We start from the raw sequence: 23,360 nt of genomic DNA, 5'->3' as shown, positions 1-23,360 counted from the left end.
GGGCAAAGACTTCATAACTAAAACACCAAAAACAATGACAACAAAATCCAAAATTGACAAATGGGATCTACTTAAGCTAAAGAGCTTCCGCACAGCAAAAGAAACCATCATCAGGGTGAACAGGTAATGGGATAACCTACAGAATGGGAGGGAATTTTTGCAATCTATCCATCTTACAAAGGACTATTATCCAGAATCTACAGGGAACTTAAACAAATTTACAAGAAAAAACAAGCAACCCCATCAAAAAGTGGGCAAAGGATATAAACAGACACTTTTCAAAATAAGACATAATACGGCCAACAAACAGATGAAAAAAAGCTCATCATCACTGGTCATTAGAGAAATGCAAATTAAAGCCACAAAGAGATGCCATCTCACACCAGTTAGAATGGCTATCATTAAAAAGTCAGGAAACAACAGATGCTGGAGAAGATGTGGAGAAATAGGAATGATTTTACACCATTGGTGGGAGTGTAAATTAGTTCAACCATTGTGGAAGACAGTGTGGCGATTCCTCCAGGATCTAGAACTAGAAATACCATTTGACACGGCAATCCCATTACTGGATTTATAACCCAAAGGATTATAAATTATAAACCCATTACTGGATGTATAACCCAAAGGATTATAAATCATTCTACTATAATGACACATGCACACATGTGTTTATTGCAGCACTATTCACAATAGCAAAAACCTGGAACCAACCCAAATGCCCATCAATGTTAGACTGGATAAAGAAAATGTGGCACAGGGCCGGGTGCAGTGGCTCATGCCTGTAATCCCAGCACCTTGGGAGGCCGAGCTGGGCGGATCACAAGGTCAGGAGATTGAGACCATCCTGGCTAACACGGTGAACCCCATCTCTACTAAAAATACAAAAAATTAGCCGGACGAGGTGGCGAGCGCCTGTAGTCCCAGCTACTCGGGAGGCTGAGGCAGGAGAGTGCCGTGAACCCGGCAGGCAGAACTTGCAGTGAGCCGAGATTGTGCCACTGCATTCCAGCCTGGGCAACAGAACAAGACTCTGTCTCAAAAAAAAAAAAAAAAAAAAAAAAAAAAAAAAAAAATGTGGCACATACACACCATGGAATACTATGCAGCCATAAAAAACAATGAGTTCATATCCTTTGCAGGGACATGGATGAAGTTGGAAACTATCATTCTCAGCAAACTAACAGAGGAAAAGAAAAGCAAACACCGTATGTTCTCACTCTTAAGTGGGAGTTGAACAATGAGAACATACAGGCACAGGTTGGGGAACATCACACACCAGGGCCTGTCAGGGGGTGGGGAGCAAGGGGAGGGAGAGCATTAGGAAAAATACCTAATGTAGATGATGGGTTGATGGGTGCAGCAAACCACCGTGGCACACGTATACCTATGTAACAAACCTGCACATTCTGTGTGTGTATCCCAGAATTTAAAGTATTATAATAATAATAATAATAATAATAATAAAGTCTGGCCCAAGACACCAGGAACATTCTGCTGAGGGAAAGAGCAAGGATGCCAAATAGGTTTTTCTCTGGAATTCCAGTGAGATTGACTGAAAGTAGCTACCTGAATCCCTGTATGTAAAACGATATTGCTGTTTTATAATAGCTTCCATAGGCACACAAGAAGAAAATAGCAAACTATCTGCCCTTCTGCAACAGTGATTAGAATTTGGTTCATCCCAGATTGCTTCTATAATTATCTGTATATGTGAGGTTAAAGGGAGTTGGTAGGCTCAAGTAGCCAGACCACCAGGCATCCAGATTTCTGTATAGGGTGGGTCTTCAGTACTCATTTGACCTTAGGTAAATAACTTGACTTCCTCTGTCTAAGCCGTATCTCTAAAACAGGGATGATAACATTTGCCCTTTCCTCCTCCCTTGGGTTCCATGAGGAAAAAATGAGATCACTTATGTGAAAAAGGAAACACTAAAAAAGTATAAGTCAAATTCTAAAAGTGTAATTTTAAAAATTCCGACCCAAAGTATACGTTCTCTGCAAAATTTTAAATTTGAATTTCTCACATTTCAGAGGGGGCTATTTAGTTCTGCGAGATTGAATGAGGCAACAATAACGTACAATAAATTTCCCAGTGATTGGCAGGAAGCCTCACAGAAGGCGGGGGTTGCTTTCAGCTTCCCTGTTTGTCAAAGACCACACTTAATATCTTCCATTTTCCATGCTTTTGAATGGCCCATGCTTAGCTATCTCTCTGCTAATTCATAAGCTACCCTAGGGCTGGCTCAAGGAAAAAGTCAAAGTTAAGGCTATTCTGCCCCCAAAACTTGACGATACCCATTCAGTTCCTGTCCAGCTGAGGTTTAAAAATAAAAAAACAAAAAGAGGAGGAAAAAAAAATCTATCAATGTCATCACCCTAGCCATTCTCTAAATAAAACCCTCAAAAATTTTGGAAGAAGGGAGATTAAGATCATGTTCATTGTTGGAATTCAATGTAAATTTTTTCACAATTCTTTTGCTCAGTACACTTTACAGGTCTGAACTTCCTAAACTTTTATGATAATGGAGTAATAACCTTACTTCAAAGAAAACAAGGATCAACAATATACAGTGTATTTATCAACACTGCATATTTCACATATGGTAGCAAATTCAACCACTTCAAAAACAATCCAGTTGACTTCTAATTAGATATTTGATTAGAGATGAGGTTTACGATTCACCTTCTACTCACTGGACTTCAGTTCTCCTCACCCTTAAGTCTAGTAAAAAGGCTAAAGATCCTTTATGCCAGAGATACTCTTCATTCTTCCCTTGTGGTACTTGAACACCCACTCAGGGTACATGTAATATCCCTTCTTTATTGTTTATTTCAATGCACACAGTTAGTATGGATCAGGTGGCAAGAACAAACCTAGCAAAATTGCTTCAGCTGTGTGCAGCACTTATCTAGAGCATAATATCTGTATGCATCATATCTAGAGCACTTCCACTACCATCATTTCATCTGATTCTCATAATTACTCTATGAGACAGACACTACAGATGTTATGATCCCCTTTTATACAGATAATAAAACAATGGCTCAAAGAAATTAAACAACTTGCCCAAAATTATGTAACCAATTTATGGTAAATCAAAACCAGAGGTCAGGGTTTCTGACTCCAGATGGCATGATCTGCCCACCACACTGCAGGGATTAAGACTGTTATTACAGATTAAGTGATGGGCATCTCCTCATGCCCAGAGAGGTAGCTCTGATGTCTGATCTTCTCATAGGAATATTGGGAATGGGAATTTGCCCATTACTCTCCATTCTCCAACTTCTCCTGCTATAAGTTTACCTTCAAAGAATGAAAAAAAAGCAACAGTTTTTGCTTTTCAGAATAATAGACTAGCCACCAATATATGCCTCTTAGAGCCATACTCATAACTTGTTTATAGAATTTAGCCATAGTGAAGCAAGAACCTTATAAGCAGTAGCATTAAAGGAAATATGCAAATAACATTCACAATATGAGAATGCCAAACATAACCCTTATTCACAGATGTGTCTAACAGTGTGTTCCTGGAGTGTGATAATCAAGTAAAAGACTTACTCTGTAAAAGAAAACCACCAAGAAAATCAATTATTTTTTAAAAACTGACCTGACCCATGGCTTTTTATAGTTAGTATACAGTTAATTATATACCTGTGCTACACAAGCACTGTTTGTCCACCTAATTATCTGTTTCTCAAGTGAAAATTTTTGGTGAAGAGAAACAAATCAGATTCCATTTAACTTCCATGAGTCAAATAAGAAGTCGTCTATCTTGGAGGCATAACAGCTGGAACAACATCACGCATTTATTATCTGAAATGCCCATTGATGTAGAAGCAGTTCTTATACCAATAGCATGATCAGACATCCCCACTTGCCCAGGACAGACCCAGTTTTTACCCGCCAACCCAATGTAATTATTAACAGTGTCCATTTATCTCTCTGAAATGTTCCACTGTGAGTAATTAAGTATATATTTAGCCTACAGATTAATATTCTCCCGGCTGTGCCTTAATCCTAAAACCTATCATATTAACCAAAAAGATAGCACTGAGTGATTAAGTGTACATTCTGATCATATTTTGTGTTTTTGAAATACCCTCTCATGCATGAAAGATAGAGATGGTGATATGTAACAAAGTAGGATTCAGGCTAGCTAAGCTTTAGCCCTCACTGTGCCATAAAATTGTATGAAATTAAACTATTGATTTACTGCTCTGCGCTTATTTTTCTTAAATATAAAATTAGGAGCTTAGACCAGTTGTTCGTAAAACCACCTCATGATTCTAAAATGTATGAATCAATGTTAGTTGAACACTGATACTGTCAGTAGCAACATAAAAGGTGTGGATTTTTTTAAACAAAAAGGTGCTTGATGTTCATATGTGAAGTGATTAGACTTGAGCAATGTGGAAAAGCTGAGGTTTTGTACTACCTGAATGGCACTACAGAAATTCAGATTTACATAATCTTCTTCTTTTTCTTCTGCAGTTTCTGTTTCTATTCTTGTTCTTCTCTCTTGCCTTTATTCTATGGCCTTGATGTCAAGGTGCCTCTTAAAGGTAAGATTCCATTTAATTCTCAAAATGTGGTTCTAAGAGGTATTTGATAAAAAGGATGTTGCCTATAGTTACTATGCTTTTCTTTAGTTTTTTGTTTTGTTTTGTTTTGTTTTTTGAGACAGAGTCTTGTTCTGTCACCCAGGCTGGAATGCAGTGGTGCAATCAGATCATTCACTGGCAGCCTCAGTCTCCCAGGCTCAAAGCAATCTTCCAACCTCAGCCTGCTGAGTAGCTGGGACTATAGGCATATGTCACCATGCTCAGCTAATTTTTTGTTTGTTTGTTTTTAGTAGAGACAATGTCTCACTTTGTTGCTCAGGGTAGCCTTGAACTTCAGAGCTCAAGTAATCCTCCTGCCTTAGCCTCTCAAAGTGTTGACCAAGCCATCAGGCCTGGTCTATATTTTTTTAACTATGCTATATTTTTAAAAAGCAAACACACTTGCTTTGGTTAGCATAAATGCCATAAATTGAGAAACAGATCCAGTCTATTTGGGTGATTATTAGAAAAGTGAAGAAACTAAATTTTCTGGGAATCAAGAATTTGTTCCAGTTAACTGTATTACTTCGGGAAGTCACAATGTCTGTGGATGTTAGTATTCCCATCATAATCTCCCATTATGCAGAAAGTTGCATCTACATCTGCAAAGTGAAGAAATAATGACTTTATCTTTAGTGTTGCATTCAGCTTGAAAATTCTGATTCTGCTAATCTAACAAGCTAATAATGACTGCTGTTTTTTTCACCCCTTGTCCCCGGTAGAGACTAGGGAGTTCATTAAAACTCAAGGAAGCAGGCTGAGTAAAATTGGATCTTGTTTTCAAATAAGTTATTCTTCAATGTTAATACAGAAAACAAAAAGGAGAGTTTTATAATTACTATTATCAAGTCCACGTCTCATGAATACATGCATAAATATCTTAGTGATTCCCAGTGCTGAAAAATATAGATTTTTAAGCCCCACCTCAGACTTGCTGAATCAAATCACTGGAGATAGAGGTGAGATAGAGAGAAGGCAGGAGAGGTGAGAGCAAGGACTGGTCTGTATTTAACGAGCACGCTATGTGATTCTGATGGCCAGCCAAATAGGGAAACCACAAATCTCAATACCATTGTTAAAAAAGAAGAAGGGCCAGCGGCTATTCTAAATCCGTTTATCACACTTCATGTCCACTCTGATTATCCTATTAAATTATAGTAGCCTGAGCTCTTTCCTAGACCTCGGGTGATTTAACATTTTCTACAGCAAGTTGGAAAATAGAAGAGAGGCACTTTCTCCCTCCATAGGTATGAGATCTGTTACCTGGATATGGAACACACAAGTAAAAGTGCTTTAGAATAACCTGACATAAGCAAAGAGTTAAGCACATATGCTCAGAAAATGTATGAACTCGTAACTCACTCTCTGGCTATATTCTTTCTTCCAAAATATTTTCTTTTCAGATTGACCACTGTCCTTTGTCTGTCAAGAAAGGTGATAGCCTTGTAGGATGGAAAGAAGAGGATTGAGTCTCTTAAATTGAATGGGAATATCCAAATTGAAGTGGAAGGAGATTCTCTAGTAAAGGATCAAAATGACCAGAGTATCAGAAAACAAACAGCCTCCCCCCACCAAAAAAAAAAAAGAAACAGTAAATAAATTTTAAAAGTAGGGAAAATAAATTTCAGTAAGAGACAAGTAACACATGGTGGTGTAGAGAAGAAATATCAAACCTCATAAGTACTAGGTAGAAAATGTGTAGGCTTCAGCATTAACATCAATGCTGGCCAAAGCTGATTATGTCCTGGGAGCTGTTCTAAGTAATAGATACATCTAATCCTCATGAAATCCCCTGTGAGATAGGTATTGCTTTTATTCTCAATTTGTAGTTGGAGAAACTACAGCGTGTGACTTTCCCAAGACCATACAGCTACCAATTTGTACCCAGGCAGCCTCAGCCCAGAATCCACTTTTAACCACCAAACTGCCTCACAAATTAAAAAGGGCCTTTCTCCCATGTTTCAAGCAACGTTGGTTTTCATATGTATCCTCATGAGAAGCATCATTTGTTTGTGTTGTACTACTTAGCTATTAGCTTTTGAAATTACAGTGTGTTCTCTCTGTACCTTTTCCCATTTTGTGTAACTCCTTGAGGGATGTACAAGATTTGATGTTTTTCCTCCAAAGTAGCACATAAATGACACTTAGCAATTGTCTGTTAAGTGAATGACTATAATGATAATTAATAATATAGCAAATGAATGTGACAGTGAATCTGGGTGATGTAATATAATGCATATGCAGTAAAATGGCTGAGAGGTTAGAGGGCACAGCTTACAAGTCAGATATACTTTTAAGCTTGAGTCCTGCCATTTGCTAGTTGTGTGGAGATAGGCGGTTTATTTAATCCACCCAAGATTAGGTTTCCTATTCCACAGAATGGTTATAGTCATGTTACCTACAGCAGGATGTTATATTGAGAGAATGAAATGATGTTATGCATGTCAAAGGCATAACAGTGCCTGGATAATCATTAATCAGTAACTCGTAGCTATTATTCCATTTAAAATTTAACTACCACATTTACTGAATTCAAAACTATACTAAATTATACTGGTATTCTAGTATACAAAATTACACTAAATTCAAAATTATAACCTCTAGTACTGCCAAGTAGTTTACAGCCTAAACCCAAGCAAGTAGTTGCTTTTTCATCTCCTCTTCTCAGGGAATAATCTGGTTTTAAATAATATTAGGGAATAAAACATCACTGAAAACTGATTAATGCTACTTATGTCTCCAAAGTTGGCAAGAGAGAAATAGGAATAAGTAAGGGAAAAGTGCTTGTTTATTGGTAGGTAGTGAAAGCTTACTGTAAATTATCATATTTTTTTCCATACTAAATTAGTGATTTGTATTCTGTTCATAAACCCAAGACTAGCTTAAATTACAAAGTCCTCCTTAAAATAGAGTGACTCCTACTTCTTTTCTTTTAGTAATTGCCTAAGTCATTATTGTGAGTAATAATATAGAAGCCATTGAACGCTCTCTAGAAGGCACCCTTTCTGGACTCAGTGTTGGCTGACTAAATAACTGCATGGATTGTATTAGAACTTTTACTTTAAACAAGGGGACTCCAAGTAGTTCCAGAAGATATTATCTGGCTATGCATTCTGGTTTTCCAAAGGAATAGCATATCAATGTATTAGTCAGCTTTCTCCAGAGAGGTAACCAATAGCATAGATAGATAGATAGATAGATAGATAGATAGATAGACAGACAGACAGACAGATAGATGAAAATGAGAGGGGCTTTATTAGGAGAATTCACTCACCTGGTTATGGTGGTGGTGAAGTCCCATGGTAAGCCATCTGCACACTGGAGAACCAGAGAAGTAACATGGCTCTGTTCAAATCAGAAACCCAAGAACCACTGGTGGCTCACGACTGTAATCCCAGCACTTTGGGAGGCCAAGACTGGCAGATCACAAGGTCAGGAGTTCAAGACCAGCCTGGCCAATATGGTGAAACCCCATCTCTACTAAAAATAAAAAAATTAGCCAGGCGTGGTGGCGGGCACCTGTGGTCCCAGCTACTGGGGAGGCTAAGGCAGGAGAATCGCTTGAACCTGGGAGGTGGAGGTTGCAGTGAGCTGAGATCACACCATTGCATTCCAGTCTGGGTGACAGAGTGAGACTCCATCTCAAAAAATAAAGAAAAAAAAAAAAAAGACCCAAGAACCAAGGAAGCCAGAGGTGTAACTCTCAGTCAAAGGCCAAAGGCTTGAGAGCCCCAGGAGGCTGCTGGTGCAGGTCCCGGAGTCCAAAGGACGAAGGACCTGGAGTTACTAGACATTCACTCCACCTTCATGGCTTCTCATCAGGCTCCAACTCCCAACACTGTTGCATTAGGGATTAAGTTTCTAACACATGCTTTGTGGGAAACACATTTAAGCCATAGCAACCACTCATTGTTTCATATTACATGGTTACACAGGGAGACAAAGGAAAGAAAAAAATGAGAGGAATACAAAAATAGCTATCACCAGATTAGTTGCTACACCTGGGTTGCAATGACCCATTGAAAATCCTCCTCTTCTGAGCAGGGATGAATTAATGAAGAACATGACAGCACCAGTTTTGCTCATTATCAAGTTGGGAGGACCAGAGAACAGGTGATCGTGATTCTTTATCCATATAAACTGGTCTAGCTCATTTTTACTGTCCCCCACTGAACAAATTTTACATGCATTTGGATATATATATATATAATTTTTAATGATATTTCTCCAGTGTTAACCATATATTTTTGAACTTGACAGCCCAATACTTTTACTTCCTGTCTAGTAACATAAAAAATGTTAAAAGGCACATAATACTGTGTTATTTTCTAATGAAAAAACTTAAGAAAAGTTAAATACTGCATTATTTGCTAAAATGTGCAAACAATTACTCAGGTAGCCTGGGGAAAACTAATGGCCACATGACCAGTCTCTATTATATTCATCATTTAAAGTATTAGTAGGATCAGCCAGGCGTGGTGGCTCACTCCTATAATCCCAGCACTTTGGGAGTCTGAGGCAGGTGGATCACCTGAGGTCAGGAGTTCGAGACCAGCCTAGCCAACATGATGAAATCCCATCTCTACCAAAAAAAAAAAAAAAAAAAAAATACAAAAATTAGCCAGGTGTCGTGGCCCGTGCCTCTAATCTCAGCTACTTGGGAGGCTAAGGCAGGAGAATCACTTAGAACCTGGGAGGCAGAGGCTGCAGTGAGCCAAGATTGTACCATCACACTTCAGCCTGGGTGACAGAGTAAGACTCTGCCCCCCCACTAAAAAAATAAATAAACAAATAAAGTATTAGTAGGAAAATTTTACTCTTTAGTTTTTGTATGGATAAGGAAAGCCTATAAGATGACTCATTGTATGCCAGTTAGTAATTCCTTTTTATGTAAATGTATCCATTAGCTTTATCCAGTCATAAATAAATTGTTTCCCTATTTGTCTCACAAATTGTACTAATAAAGCATAGGGTAGGAGTTATGTTTTATTCATCTTTGTATTTTTAGTGTCTATAACAATGCCTTATCTATCCTAGGTGCAGAATAAATTACAGATTGACAGATGAACTGAGAGGCAGATGGATGAATGAATAGCTTGGAAAATGAATATGAAAGCAGATTTGGGATATGTTAGATCAAAGCCATGAAGAGCATTGTCATATCTTACAAAGATAACTCATATTCGATTTTTTTATATACCATTTGAAGACTACCTTAAAGAATGCATTGACAAAGGAAAGAGGACATAAACAAATGTATTATCCCCTCCTCTGTAGCTGAAATAGCCCACTAACTGGGCTCAGTGCTTCCACTATAGATATTCTTATAACTCATTCTCCACACAGCAGTTAGTCAGCTTTTAGAAAGGCAAACCTTACCTTGACCCCCTCCTAGGAAAACATCACTATTAGGATCAAGTTCCTTCAACCAATCTACTGATAACAAGTTTAAAAAAAAAAAAAAAAAGATCAAATTTGAATTTTTTAACTTGGCCAACAAAACCCTGCATGGTCTAACCACACGGGCAATCTCTCAGGCTTCCTGTTGCTCCAGTTTCTGTTAATGAACCACATGCCTTCCTGCCTTCCACAGGGTTTGCCCAAGCTGTCTTGGTGCACAGAATGCTTCCCTTCTGCTTTAACTAGTAAACACCTACTACTCACCTGTCCTTCGGATCTCAATTCAGTTGTGATTCCCACAAAGACATCTTTCTCAACTTCCCTTCTGGACAAATTTTCCATACATTGGGGAAATATATATATATATTTTAATTAATGTCCCTCTTTCTCATTGTAAATTAGCTTCGTGAGGATAACGACCATATAATTTTGTTCAGCTTTGTATACCAAATACCTAGCACATAATCAACAGTGTCTAGCACGTAGTCAACAATCAATAAATACTTTTAAAATAATATTAATGATATTTCAATAAGGAAGAAGGAGTTGATATCTTGCTTGACAGTTCAAAAAGTACATTTATATTTATCATTTTATGTAATACTTACAACAATCCTGCATAATAGAGACTGTTATAACTCTCTTAGTCCATTTGTGCTATTATAACAAAATACCTGAGACTAGGTAATTTATAAGTAATAGTAATGTATTTCTCACCATTCTGGAGGCTGGAAGTTGAAGATCAAGGCACCAGCAGGTTTGGTGTCTGGTGATGGCCTGGTCTCTACTTCCAAGATGGCACTTTGTTGTTGCATCCCCTGGAGGGAGCAAAGCTGTGTCACAGGACAGAAGGGACAGAGGGGCAAAAGAGCCTAAGTTAGTTCTCTCCAGCTCTTTCATAAGGCACTAATCCCTCATCCATTCTGCACTCATGTCCTAATAACCTCCTAAAAGCCTCACCTGTTAATACTCTTGCACTGGGGATTAAGTTTCAACATGAATTTTGGAAGGGACACAACATTCAAAATATAGCACTCTCCAAACGTTAATTTCCTAATATAAAAAAACTGGCAAGTAATAGCACCCACTGTTTTTCTGAGGATTGAGTAATATTATACAGGTAAAGCAATTAGTTTAGTAGTTGGCACATAGAATGGCTCATTGAAGGTCAAGTTTGTAGACATACCAAGAATTCTGTCTTGAATCATGCCTTTCAAGATGTGCTTCCATCTTCCTGGACCACATTTCCCACATCTTGATTAAATGATTGATACCCATTCATCCTTCCCACCTCAGTGGAAAATCAAGGAAGTCTTCCCTGATCCTCCAGCTTCAGTTACATTTCATGCAGTATTATTATGTCTTCCCTACCAGGATTTTTATGGACCAATTATTTAATAATCTTCAGTCTCAGTGTCCTCATCTGTATTGTGGAGGTAATAACAATAGCTACCATTTATTGAATACTTTATGATAAATTGCATATAAAGGGTGAGGAGTGGAAGGTGTCAGAGATGGCCCTTGTGTTCCTGGAGGATGTAACTGGTTAGATGGTGGTACCCTTACAGATGCTACAACCACCAGTCAGAAGTGACATCACCATACTCAAGACTTGGAGTTTGTGGCATTAGCTGGGCACAGTGACTCTGTAATTACAGCACTTTGGGAAGCTGAGGCAGGTGGATCACTCGAGCCCAGGAGTTTAAGACCAGCCTGGGAAACATGGCAAAACCCCATCTCTACAAAAATACAAAAACTAGCTGGGCATGGGGGCACATACCTGTAGTAGCAGCTACTTGGGAGGCTGAAGTGCAAGGACGGCTTAAGCCCCAGAGGTTGATGCTGCAGTGAGACAAGATTGCACCACTGCACTCCAGCCTAAGCAGCAAAGCAAGACCCTGTATCAGAAAGAAAAAAAAAAACGAATTTGTAGCCTGTAGTAAAGTCTCCAAAATGGTAGCAGCAATTGCTGTTTTCCACAGATGAGGAAACTAAAGTGCAGCACTGTTAAGCAACCTGTTAAAAAGAACTCCTGGGGCCGGGCGCGGTGGCTCAAGCCTGTAATCCCAGCACTTTGGGAGGCCAAGACGGGCGGATCACAAGGTCAGGAGATCGAGACCATCCTGGCTAACACGGTGAAACCCCGTCTCTACTAAAAAAAAATACAAAAAACTAGCCGGGCGAGGTGGCAGGCGCCTGTAATCCCAGCTACTCGGGAGGCTGAAGCAGGAGAATGGCGTAAACCCGGGAGGCGGAGCTTGGAGTGAGCTGAGATCTGGCCACTACACTCCAGCCTGGGAAACAGAGCAAGACTCCGTCTCAAAAAAAAAAAAAAAAAAAAAAAAAAAAAAAAAAAAAAAAAAAAAAGGAACTCCTGTTACCCACTGGGTAACTGCAATAATTCAGAATGCTAATTTGAATAAATCTGGCTTTACTATAGAAATAATAGTTCCTTTTACAAGTACTTCTCAATTCATAGAAACTTAACATTCTAGGAAACTGCCTGGACTGCCTGTAAGTACATTGATTTTTAAAGCCAACGTGTGTTTGCTTAAATGAGGGGCTGTACCTCAGCTCTGATAGGTGGAAATGATGCATACATGCTTTGACACAATATATAAGATTTAATCTTTGATACACTGTACATTGAAAGTTTGCAAGTAAAAGACTTTTTGTGTTTGTATATTTATTCTATATTTGAAAACACACAAACAAAAATACATCCCTGAAGATTTTTTTATATATATTCAGATCAACTCTCTTCTTTACCATGGAACAGGAGAATGTTATATTTGTAACTAGTTATTTGGGGCTCCCATCCCAGTGGACTGTAAATATGATCTTGATCTATTTTCTCAAATCATAGCTTTCTTCACTCAGGCTCTGTCTTATTTCCCTCTTTCGTCTTCTAATTAAATAATAGGTGAGTCCCCCAACTTCTCAGTCACTTTCAAGCCTCAAAAGTCTTAACCCATTTTAAAAGTTCAATTTCAGACTCTGTTGTATTCTCATTTCTTCCCTTATCCTACCTTAGGCATGAGCCAAGTACCCCCATGGAGCTGTAGTTCAGGGTCTGACTCTAGGAGATCTCTTCCTCTTCTCTGCCTCTTCAAGGCTCAGCTGTTCTGGAGAGCAGGGAGGAAGAAGAGGGAAAAGGATTATCCCTTTCAACTCCTTTGACAGTGATTGCAGATGTTTCTCTGGCTACTATTGTCCAACACTTGATATCTTTTCTATGAGAGGTGACCAAAGGCTGGCCATTCTGGGCAACATGTGTGTGAATTCTTCAGAAGGCTGTGCAGAGGATGCCCACTGCACTATTCCCAGTCTGGCCAAGGCCCAGCCTCTTCCACTGCCTCACTGGCTCCCATTGTTGGTGGTACAACCCACAGCTTTTTGCTGAGGAGGTAGCTTTTTGATGAAGTATGGGACAAAGAGACAACTACGCTGTGGCCCCTGTCTCTGCCATGTCATTACTGTTCAGTTCTCTGCTCACATATAGGCAAGGGAAGATGAGAAACTCTATGTCTAAGTAATAGAAGGCAAGTGTGCCTCTGTGACTCCACCATCAATCTCTTTATGCCTCTTTGTACCTCCTCCTCATTCCCTCAGTGTGATCTCTCCCGGACCACCGTACTTCCTTCCCACAGGTTCTCCTCTGTGACTCTGTCACTCTTTCATCCCAGTCTAACCTTGTCTTGGGAGCAAAATGGCTCCGTAAATATGCCTTCATGGCAGGAATTTCTTTGGATCTTTAAGTTGCCTCTGGTTGATAGACTAGAAGTATCCTTGGGGTACTAAGTGCCTCCTTTTCCTCCACCTTGGATTGTGGTTTTAACATTTAACTTTGGATTTAATGTTTCTGGAGTAATAGTAAAGTCCTTCTACAGAATCAGTGTCCTTATTTTATAGATGAGGAGATTGAGGCTTAGAGAAGTTAAATAACTCATCTTTGGGCATAAGCAAGAAAACAGAAATCCCATTTTCTCTATCCATGTTGTTCAGACCCTAAAGGTCATTCCCTTAAGTAGCACATGATAGCACATCCTCATAGCACATCTTCTGTGCTATTTCTGACTTTCATTGGAAGACAGCATTACGACCTAGACTTCTACACAAGTGAAAACTCAGACATAGGGACTTACAGAGGAACAGGGCTAGGAGTCCTGACTGGCGCATCCCCAGAGTAGCACCTTTTCAGGGACATCTCTGGGCCAACCGAGAAACCTGTGTGGAAGAATTCCCAGGGAGTTCTTCAATCAGGACTTTCGGTGGAGACAACTTGCCAATGGCTACAATTTTGTTGGGGAGGAAATGTGACAAAGAATTAAGTCACTGAAGGGAATAGACAAGTCTGCTATTAAAATAACATATTGCAGAAATAGTAGCTACTGGAGACTCCAAAAGTGGGAGGCAGAGAAGTGGCAGGGTTTGAAAAACTACCTATTGGGGACTATGTTCACTTTGTGTGATGGGGTTCAACAGAAGCCCAGACTTCTGCATCATGAAATATATCCATGTAACCAACCTGCACATTTACCTTCTGAATCTAAAATAAGTTTCAAAAATAAAATAACATCTTAAATGAATATATTGGGGCCTGATGATTCAATTTAACTTCTTAAGCTATCACCTTGGAAGGCCTTAGAGGAAAAGGCAGTAATGATAATATTTCAGGCAACTCACTCTGAGACAAGAACCATTAATAGTTTTATATGCATTGTGTTGCAACAACCTTTGAAATACAGACTTCTATTTTCTCACTTAAAATTAAAGTAACTAAGCTTAGAGATGTAACTTGCATAAGATCATACACATCAAAGCAGTGGTAAAGAATAAAACGTGTGTGTCTTTTTTTAAAGTTTGTTTTTTATGATTCAGCTATTAATAAAAATGATATATAAATAATTTTTTTTCCTCTGTTTTACAGAGTAACCGAAAACATGGATAAGATCCCAGAAAGACAAATGCTTCTAAACCTTCAAAGATGGCAAAATTGTTTACACCAGTGAGAGGGAGATCAAAAGCTAAGAACTACCCTGTAGCCAGGACTACAACTGTGTATTTTAAAGCCATTATTCAAGGTTTCTTACTTGACAGTTCCTACACAACTCTGTTGAAAATCTACAATATATGCTGCATTTAATGAAACATGTAAATGTCAAATCAGAAGAGAAGAACTATAAACATATATTGTGTAAAGAAAAAGTTCAGCAATGGAACTAGTTTCGGCAGATCAAGCAAAGATGTGTCTTGGGCATGGAACCAAAGTTACAATGAAACATTCAACCCCTGCTGTGCAGGGGGGTCATTTTAATGTAACACCACACCCCATGGAAACACTAGTCCTGATAATAAACATCATTTTAAAAGATCAAAACAAACAAACAAAAAAAAACAAGGGTGGGTGGGGAGTGAAGCACGAGGAATACCTATGAAGAGCTATTTACAATAAAATGTTTCATTTGAAAAGTCTGGTTTCTTACTACAGGGATTTGCTTTTCTGTCTTTATGATTGTTTTAAACTCAGGAACAGAGACATCCGCATCGTGAATGGGAAGAAAAACACTCTTGTTTTTTGTTTTTCTGCAAAAGGTGGAGCTTGTGGAATTCATTCCACAGACGACAGATGAGAAGTGGATCACAGTGACCATAACAAAACTGGTAACCAAGTCAAAGGACCTGGGCGAATGTAACATGCGAAATTAAAGCAGATTCGATGCTTCCTTGTCCTCCTCTCACATCTGCATCCCTCCATCAACAACGGACTGATCTCATTCATACTGAGAACTAAGAAGATGATACTGTAAATCACATGCTCCCTGACTTAGTTCTGTTTAGAACGCCAACATCTATAGGGAACATGGGCCAGAGAGCATCTCTGAATCTTTCGTTTCCAAAATACTGGTTTTCAAATGGCTGCTTAAAATTGCCTGCAAATGAATATGCTATATATGATCTGGGCAAAAACACAACAGAATCAATGAGTACATTTCTACCAAGAGTCGGGTTTGCCACAGAGATGTGAATATTAAACTAAACTATTATTTTTTAAAGAATCCTTCTATGCCTAGAGCATTCTGACCTCTTCTTGTTTAGAGTGATAACATTTTTTCCCAGACAGATGACAGCAACAAGATAGCTCTACTTTTTTATATAGAAATAACATTATGTTACTGACAAGGTCATTTTCTACCAGAGACAATTAGAAGACTGGTACTTTTCCTAAGTTGTGTATTACTGAGTCTTGGATTCATCTCTGAGAGCAAATGTATGTTCCTGAAAAACTAATTTTACACCTCATTTACTGTAGATAACAGAACAACCTCAATTTTTCAAATTTTCCAAGTTTTATTTATGGGGCTAGAATTCCCATGCATAGAGAATATGTGTAGGGAGCCAGAAACTCTTTCTATGAAACGCTATACAAATCTTTCCATATGTGGGTTCAGTATCATCCTTCAGTTTTAGCACTGGCATTTGCAAAGCCAGAACAATAACTGAAGAATGTACAATAAAAATTAGAATGCTGGGGTCCCACTTTGTGTTCTTACATTTACTGCTGACCCAGGTATCTTTGGCCCAGTCACTTAACCTCTCTGTGCCTCAGTTTCCTCATCTGCAAAATGGGGTTAAAATGCTTTTTCATAAAGTTTTATTTGCAATTTTAGAACAAGAGGTGCTTAAAGTAGCACAATGTGCTTTGTAATTATTACAAGTGCTGTATTATTTGACTTTCTTGTGTTGTTGACAAAAAGATTCCCTCATGTAATAAAATAGTGCTTCGGTTTGGTTAAATTTAAGCACTATAGCACTGAAGCTTGCTTATCAAGCTACTTGGGACATTATTAGCAATAAAAATTGAGAGATTCAAAACCAGGATCTTTAATAATCTATAGCAAACAGATCATCTCATGCTATTGAACAAGACAGAAGAGTGTGTCATTTATATGATAAGTATCTCCCAGCTCTCTTGATTGCATATGCATGCCATCATACAGAACTCTACTTTTATCACAGGAGAGCCAATCATCAAAGACTTGGAGCAAACTGACAGTATCACATAATTAGCTTGATAATCTTTTATTCTGGAGGAAAGTCAGATGACATGTCCTACTGGGAAGATACAAAACAGACCATCCTACTGGATTCTTTGTTGTTGTTGTTGTTGTTGTTGTTTTGTTTTTTGAGATGGAGTCTTGCTCTGTTGCCCAGGCTGGAGTGCATTGGCACGATCTCGGCTCACTGCAAGCTCCGCCTCCCAGGTTCAAGTATTCTCCTGCCTCAACCTCCCTAGTAGCTGGAATTACAGGTGCACACCACCACGCCTGGCTAATTTTTGTATTTTCAGTAAAGACGGGGTTTCACTATGCTGGTCAGGCTGGTCTCGAACTCCTGACCTCAAGTGATCTGCCTGCCTCAGCCTCCCAAAGTGCTAGGATTACAGATGTGAGCCACCATGCCCGGCCTCCTGCTGGATTCTTTATTCAACTAGGTAGGTTCAAGATTAAATATGAGCCATAGGCTCATTAGGCAAAAAATGTGAAAGAGGATGCCTCTACAATGTTGGTGACCCAACCCTAGCAAACTTGAGTCAGAAAATATGGAAGAGGATAAATTACCCTCACATATCTAAGACTTTTCCATTTTTCTTCATTTTCTGTTCCAGGGCCCATATGAGTAAATCTATATTCCATCTGCTCCAACACACACCTTCCTTCTCTTAATTTTGTTTTCCCACCCACCAAGAAATTTGTAAGTCAAAATTTACTTCCATGAACAAGCTATTTCTAAATGATTGGAAATATTTGCAAATGTGGTATGGTTTATATGCCTAATCGGCTTATCTGCTGTAAATCATATGAGAACAACAGCTAGGATGACTGTCCAAGCAGCTTTAGATGTGTTTAGGGTCACGCAAAAGAAGGTTTGTTTTTTCTTTGCTTAAGATCCAGGAGATTAGCAAATTTCTCTAGACTATAGGCTGAACTGTAAGTTTTACCAAGTCTTGCTCATGAGCCTCAAAATTAATATATCCTTGAATAAGGTCTAAATATTTCAATAGATACATCTCTCTATTATCCATTTTCACAATTATAAAAGCATCAGCAAAATCGTGGATGTATGTTCCAATCACTCATGGGTCCATGGAAATGGACCATGTTTAAATGAATACTTCCCTTGGATAGGATGTTCAGCAATAGCAAAAATAAATAATAATAAATAAAAATAAATAAAGTTATCAATTACAGTGAGATTTCCTGTGGCTCCACTTCTGCATCTGTACTACCTAGATGCATTTGGCTAATGAGTTTGCAGCAATCAGAACAGCGTTTTCAGGGTTCATTAACTTAATTTTTCTTAACAAAATATTCATACCCTGGAAAATAAACATAACTGACTACGAAAGATAATTTGAGATAAACAAAAGCCCCAATTTAAATAGTTATTCAGGATAGAAAAATTTCATGAAAGGGGAAAAACATGGAGAGACTATCTTCAACTATCATACTTAAAAAGCATCTATCACTAAATTGAATGTCAAACTTTTTGTTAATGCCTCCCTACTTTTAGGAAATAGAATTTGCTGAAAAAAAGTGACATCCCTTCTGACTTATGCCATATAAATTAAATTATTGCCAACAGTTAGGTTTTAGGGGTGGAATCTTGCTTTAATTTTTTTTTGGCCCACAAATAACTGCTCATAAAGGTCATGTGTGTCTTCCCAAGTCAATAAGGTAGAGCTGATATAGAACGCCTGGGTTATCACTTAGGTAGAGAGGAAACGTGTTCTCCACTAGTAATAGGAGAAATAAAGTTTGCCAAATATTTTTTGCTACAGTATTTTATTTCAACTTTGCTTTAAATTTTAAACAAATCTCTGGCAAACTTGTTCCTTTTTGTCCATTGATTGTCCAATTTTCCTGTAAACCCATTGTGTAATTCTTATGTTTGCTTTAACGTAAAACTATTCACAAGTTCATAGTTTTAAAATTAAGCATGTCTTTTTAACCTGCCTAGGTTTTTGTAGAAACTGTAAAAAGAATATTCATTGGTTTTGTGTTGATGTTTAAATAATTGGATCGTCTGTGTTATATTACATCAAGATAGATGGACAGCATAGACATTTTATTTTTAAAATATTTAATTGCATTATTTCAGTCTGTCAAAGGGTGGCACAGAATACACAAACACACACATACACACACACATACACACATACAGCATAGAAATTTGCTCTGTAGTTTGGGAGTTGCATTGCTTGTTGCCTTTTGTGAAATTTTCATAACAGTGTTTTGGTAATTTAATGACAGCTTTTGGCAGTTTAATTCTATCACTTTACTAATTTAGATTTGTCTATTATGTTGAAAAAGTTCAATAGGACTTTTGAATGATAAGTAATCAAAGCAAATCTTAGATGACTGTTTATGTCATAAGTTTATGCTTCCAATATGGATCCAAGCCCCTATTTAAGCAGACTTCTAGATCTTAAGTGAGGAAAGCTGTCATTATGTTCTACTGCCTTGTCATTTCTATATAATGTACTATATTGAGAGTTAATTTCAGGCATATTGGCAAGAGGATTCAGACATAATGGAAGGTTGGAGCTAATCTCTGTAAGGCCTCTTTAAGTGCCAAATTCTATGATTCCATTTCAGAATGGGGCAGGGCAGATTCACAATCCTTTGCTGTCTTTAGTTTGGTGGTTTAGTTCTTCCTAAATAAATCTGTTGCTGAGAGTCCAAGTCCAATGTGTAATCAAAATTCCTAAAGATAGCTCCTCAGAAGGCTAAGGTGGGAGGATAGCTTGGGCACAGGAGTTTGATAACAGCCTGGGCAACACGGTAAGACCTCATCTCAAAAAAAAAAAAAAAAAAAGAGCAAGAGGAAGAAAATTACTGAAGATATACTTATAGGGCAATGTAGCAAAAATAGGATTATAATTTGCTATATTCAAACTAATGTGTCAGAGGTACACATGGTTGATTTGGTGAGGGTTCCTGTTTTTGTTTTGGTTTTTTCTGCATTAAGGTCTTTGTACCCCTGCTTATATTTTCATCCTTGTTATATGCAAAGTTCTGTAGGGTGAGAACAGTAAGGTTAAACAACTTTGAGCCCAATTTTGCTTACAATCAAGACCCCATGAACTTACTAAAGAATGGATGATGCAATTTTCCAACCAAAAGCAGATCCCCAGCATCTGTTAGTAGCAACACTTCTATTTGACTGACATCTCACAGACTGTGCCTATACCCCCCATTAACCATAGCAACTTCCCACAATGAGGCAGATCAAAATCCAAACATTTTTATAAATACGTGATGTAAATATACGCACAAATATATTCTGTACATAGTACGATGGTGTGAGCGCTTACTAAACGTGTACTTCTGTTCTAGGATGCAAGACTTCAAGAAAGGTTTTTTCTGCTGCTGCTGCTGCTGCTGCTGCTGGAAACTCATGTTTTTGTTGAGCATTTAGTGTCTGAACTCTTCCCGTCCTTGACTACCTCTTCTCTCCTTTACCCCACCTTCTCTTCACTACTATTGTTTCTGACTGTTGACTGAGGCAGAGACTACTTGGTTTTTCAATTATCCAGGCCCATAAACCAGCAAATAGGTTTTTTTATTTGTTTGTTTAGTTGGTTGATTTTTTTTTTTGAAAGAGCAACAGAAAGCTCACCACAATCGACAGTATTAATATTAACCAAAAGTCCTATATCTTTATTGGCTAAAAATTCCATCTCAACAGGGTTCATGCATGTTTTAACCTTCAAGATCCAATACTTTGGGGACTCAAGTATAGAGTTAATGTGTTTGAATACATAATTCCCCAGGTGTTTACTGTGTTAATGTAGCCAAGGGTCCAATTTCACAGAGCTTTCATTCAATCAACTGCCTCAATTGGGGTTCTTTCTGTCCATCTCATTAACATGACTCCATACATCACTTCAGTGCTTGTTTATTAATGAAAGAAAAATTAAAATTGACTGAGTTTCACCAGAATGATCCTCTGAAGTACACCGGATATGTACATGTACTGTATGTATTACCGTAGAGATTGGAATCAACTTACTGTATGTAAAGTTTTATGAATGGTTATTTTATAATTTATGTATTTAATATAGGAATCAATGAACTCTGGTGTTTTAGTTTATATAAAAATAAAACAAGCTGCATTTTTTTAAAACTTTATCTTTCATTGTTTATAGCTGTTTGTTTAACTGAACCCTAGTCCACTTTTTTTTTCTGAGACAGCCTTGCTCTGCTGCACAGGCTGGAGTACAGTGCTGCGATCTCAGCTCACTGGCTCACTGCAACCTCCACCTCCCACGTTCAAGCGATTCTTCTGCCTCAGCCTCCCCAGTAGCTGGGACTACAGGCGTGCACCACCACACCCGACTAATTTTTTTGTATTTTTTAGTAGAGATGGGGTTTCGTCATGTTGGTCAGGCTGGTCTCGAATTCCTGGGCTCAAGCAATCCACACTCCTCAGCTTCCCAAAGTGCTGGGGATTACAGGCATGAGCTACCGCGCCTGGCCTCTAATCTACTTTTGAAAAACAGGGTGAGGCAAATCAGGGCTATCAGTGTAATGTAAGGACAGTAAACAGATTTCTTCTCATCTTCCCACTCTGCACTTTTTACTGTATGTGCCATGGGCACTATGATAAGGAAGCCAACGCAGAATTTACACCCCTGGGGGAAAAAATATCATCATTAGCATCTCTGTTCTGAACATACTTTGGGAGAGAATCTTGCCTGCTATTTTCCATCCTTATTCTTAATGTTACTTCTCCTACTCTATCCATCTACCTTTTTTTTCTACGTTGTAGACCCACTAGATGTAACAAGTTAACAGGTGTGTGTTACACAAGCATTGATCATGTGCACATTCCTATGGCCTATGTTCGTGTGGATCTACCCTCAAAGAGCTTACAGTCTCATGTGGGAAACAAACCCTGTAGCCATGAATCAAATAAGAAACCAATATGACACAATAGAGGTACAATTTTGTAAGTCACCATGAAGAACTGTGAAAAATAGGCCAGGTGCAGTAGCTAACACCTGTAATCTCAGCACTTTGGGCAGCTAAGGCAGGAGTATCCTTGAGGCCAGGAGTTCAAGATCAGCCTGAGCAACATGACAAGAATCCATTTCTACAAAAATTTTTTACAAAAATTTTTTATATGCCATTACCTGGCATGGTGGCACCTGCTTATAGTCAGAGCTACTGGGAGACTGAGGAAGGAGGATCACTTGAGGCCAAGAGTTTAAGGCTACAGTGATCTCATCACTGCACTTTAGCCTGGAAAAGAGAGCAAGACCCCCAACTCTCCAAACAAAAAAGAAGATAAAGAACTGTCAAAAGTAATATTAAGCAGGATACTGTAGCTAACACTTGTAGTACAGTGCTTTGGAAGGCTGAGGTGGGAGAATCACTTGAGGCCAGGAGTTTGAGACCAGCCTGGGCAACACAGCAAGACCCTCATCTCTACTAAAAAAAATAAAAATTAGCTGGGCATGGTGGTGAGCGTGGATATTCCCAGGTACTTGAGAGGCTCAGGTGGGAGGATCACTTGAGCCCAGTAGTGTAAGGTTACAGTGAACTATGATCATGCCACTGCACTCCAGCCTGGGCAACAGAGAAGGCCCTGGCTCAAAGAAACAAAGAAAAATTAGTATATTGGAATGGGCTCAATAAGATCCATGTTAAGAAGGTTTCCTCCTTTAATTGTAACCTCTTCATCTTTGTTAGAAAAAAAAAAGTCACTCATCAGTTTGTTACAATGTTCTGTCACTCATTCATAGGAAGCACCTATATGCCAGGAGCTATATCAAATTCTAAACACAGAGAAGAACAAGACATAGGCCCACCTCTCAAGACATTGCAATTTACATTTTTTGATGATGGTTTACAGCAATTGAGTCTCTATGACAAAGGTAATTTACATATCAGCATGCCATAAAATAGGCAGTTATTATGGGGTCCTGTATAACTTTATAAAAGAAAAGGTCTATTTTGATTAACTCCAGTTTTAGTATATAATTCAAATGTATTATGTCAGCAACTCAACTGACCTCTTCCAGATCCAGAGAAAATTACCCCAGCGTTTTCTGGAGAAGCTAAAATGGGCGGCGGGCACCTCCTTCCACAGTGCTAGTAAGATGAGGAAACATTTACTAGGCCCACACAAAACCCACAAAAAGGAATTCCTCCCACCAGCTCATGATGTAGCCCTGCTTCTGACCTACAGGTGCAGTCGCAGAAGTGCAGAGATATAGTCAAATTCCTACCTACCCCATGGGTTAAGATTTGTGCCAAATGGCTGATAAAGAATGCTCATTTTATTTAAGC

At 38.5% G+C, this 23,360-nt stretch overlaps 1 protein-coding gene across 6 annotated transcripts in view; it reads left to right on the top strand.

Annotated features, from left to right (window-relative positions):
* The window catches only part of JAKMIP2 (janus kinase and microtubule interacting protein 2), a 186,591-nt gene extending 171,117 nt beyond the window's left edge, over positions 1 to 15,474 (top strand). For 3 of the 6 annotated variants that reach the window (XM_015141171.3, XM_015141166.3, XM_078004130.1), the window contains 2 exons: positions 4,493 to 4,563; positions 14,933 to 15,474. In XM_015141171.3, the coding sequence (XP_014996657.1) occupies positions 4,493 to 4,543 (51 nt within the window). In that variant the 3' untranslated portion in view covers positions 4,544 to 4,563; positions 14,933 to 15,474. The remainder of the gene's footprint in view (positions 1 to 4,492; positions 4,564 to 14,932) is intronic. The other 3 variants (XM_078004132.1, XM_078004131.1, NM_001265812.1) reach the window with 2 other exon arrangements.
* Positions 15,475 to 23,360: the final 7,886 nt, after the last annotated feature.

This window comes from Macaca mulatta, chromosome 6 (genome assembly GCF_049350105.2).
Source record: "Macaca mulatta isolate MMU2019108-1 chromosome 6, T2T-MMU8v2.0, whole genome shotgun sequence".
NCBI lineage: Eukaryota > Metazoa > Chordata > Mammalia > Primates > Cercopithecidae > Macaca > Macaca mulatta.
This window is presented reverse-complemented; position numbering and strand designations above follow the sequence as displayed.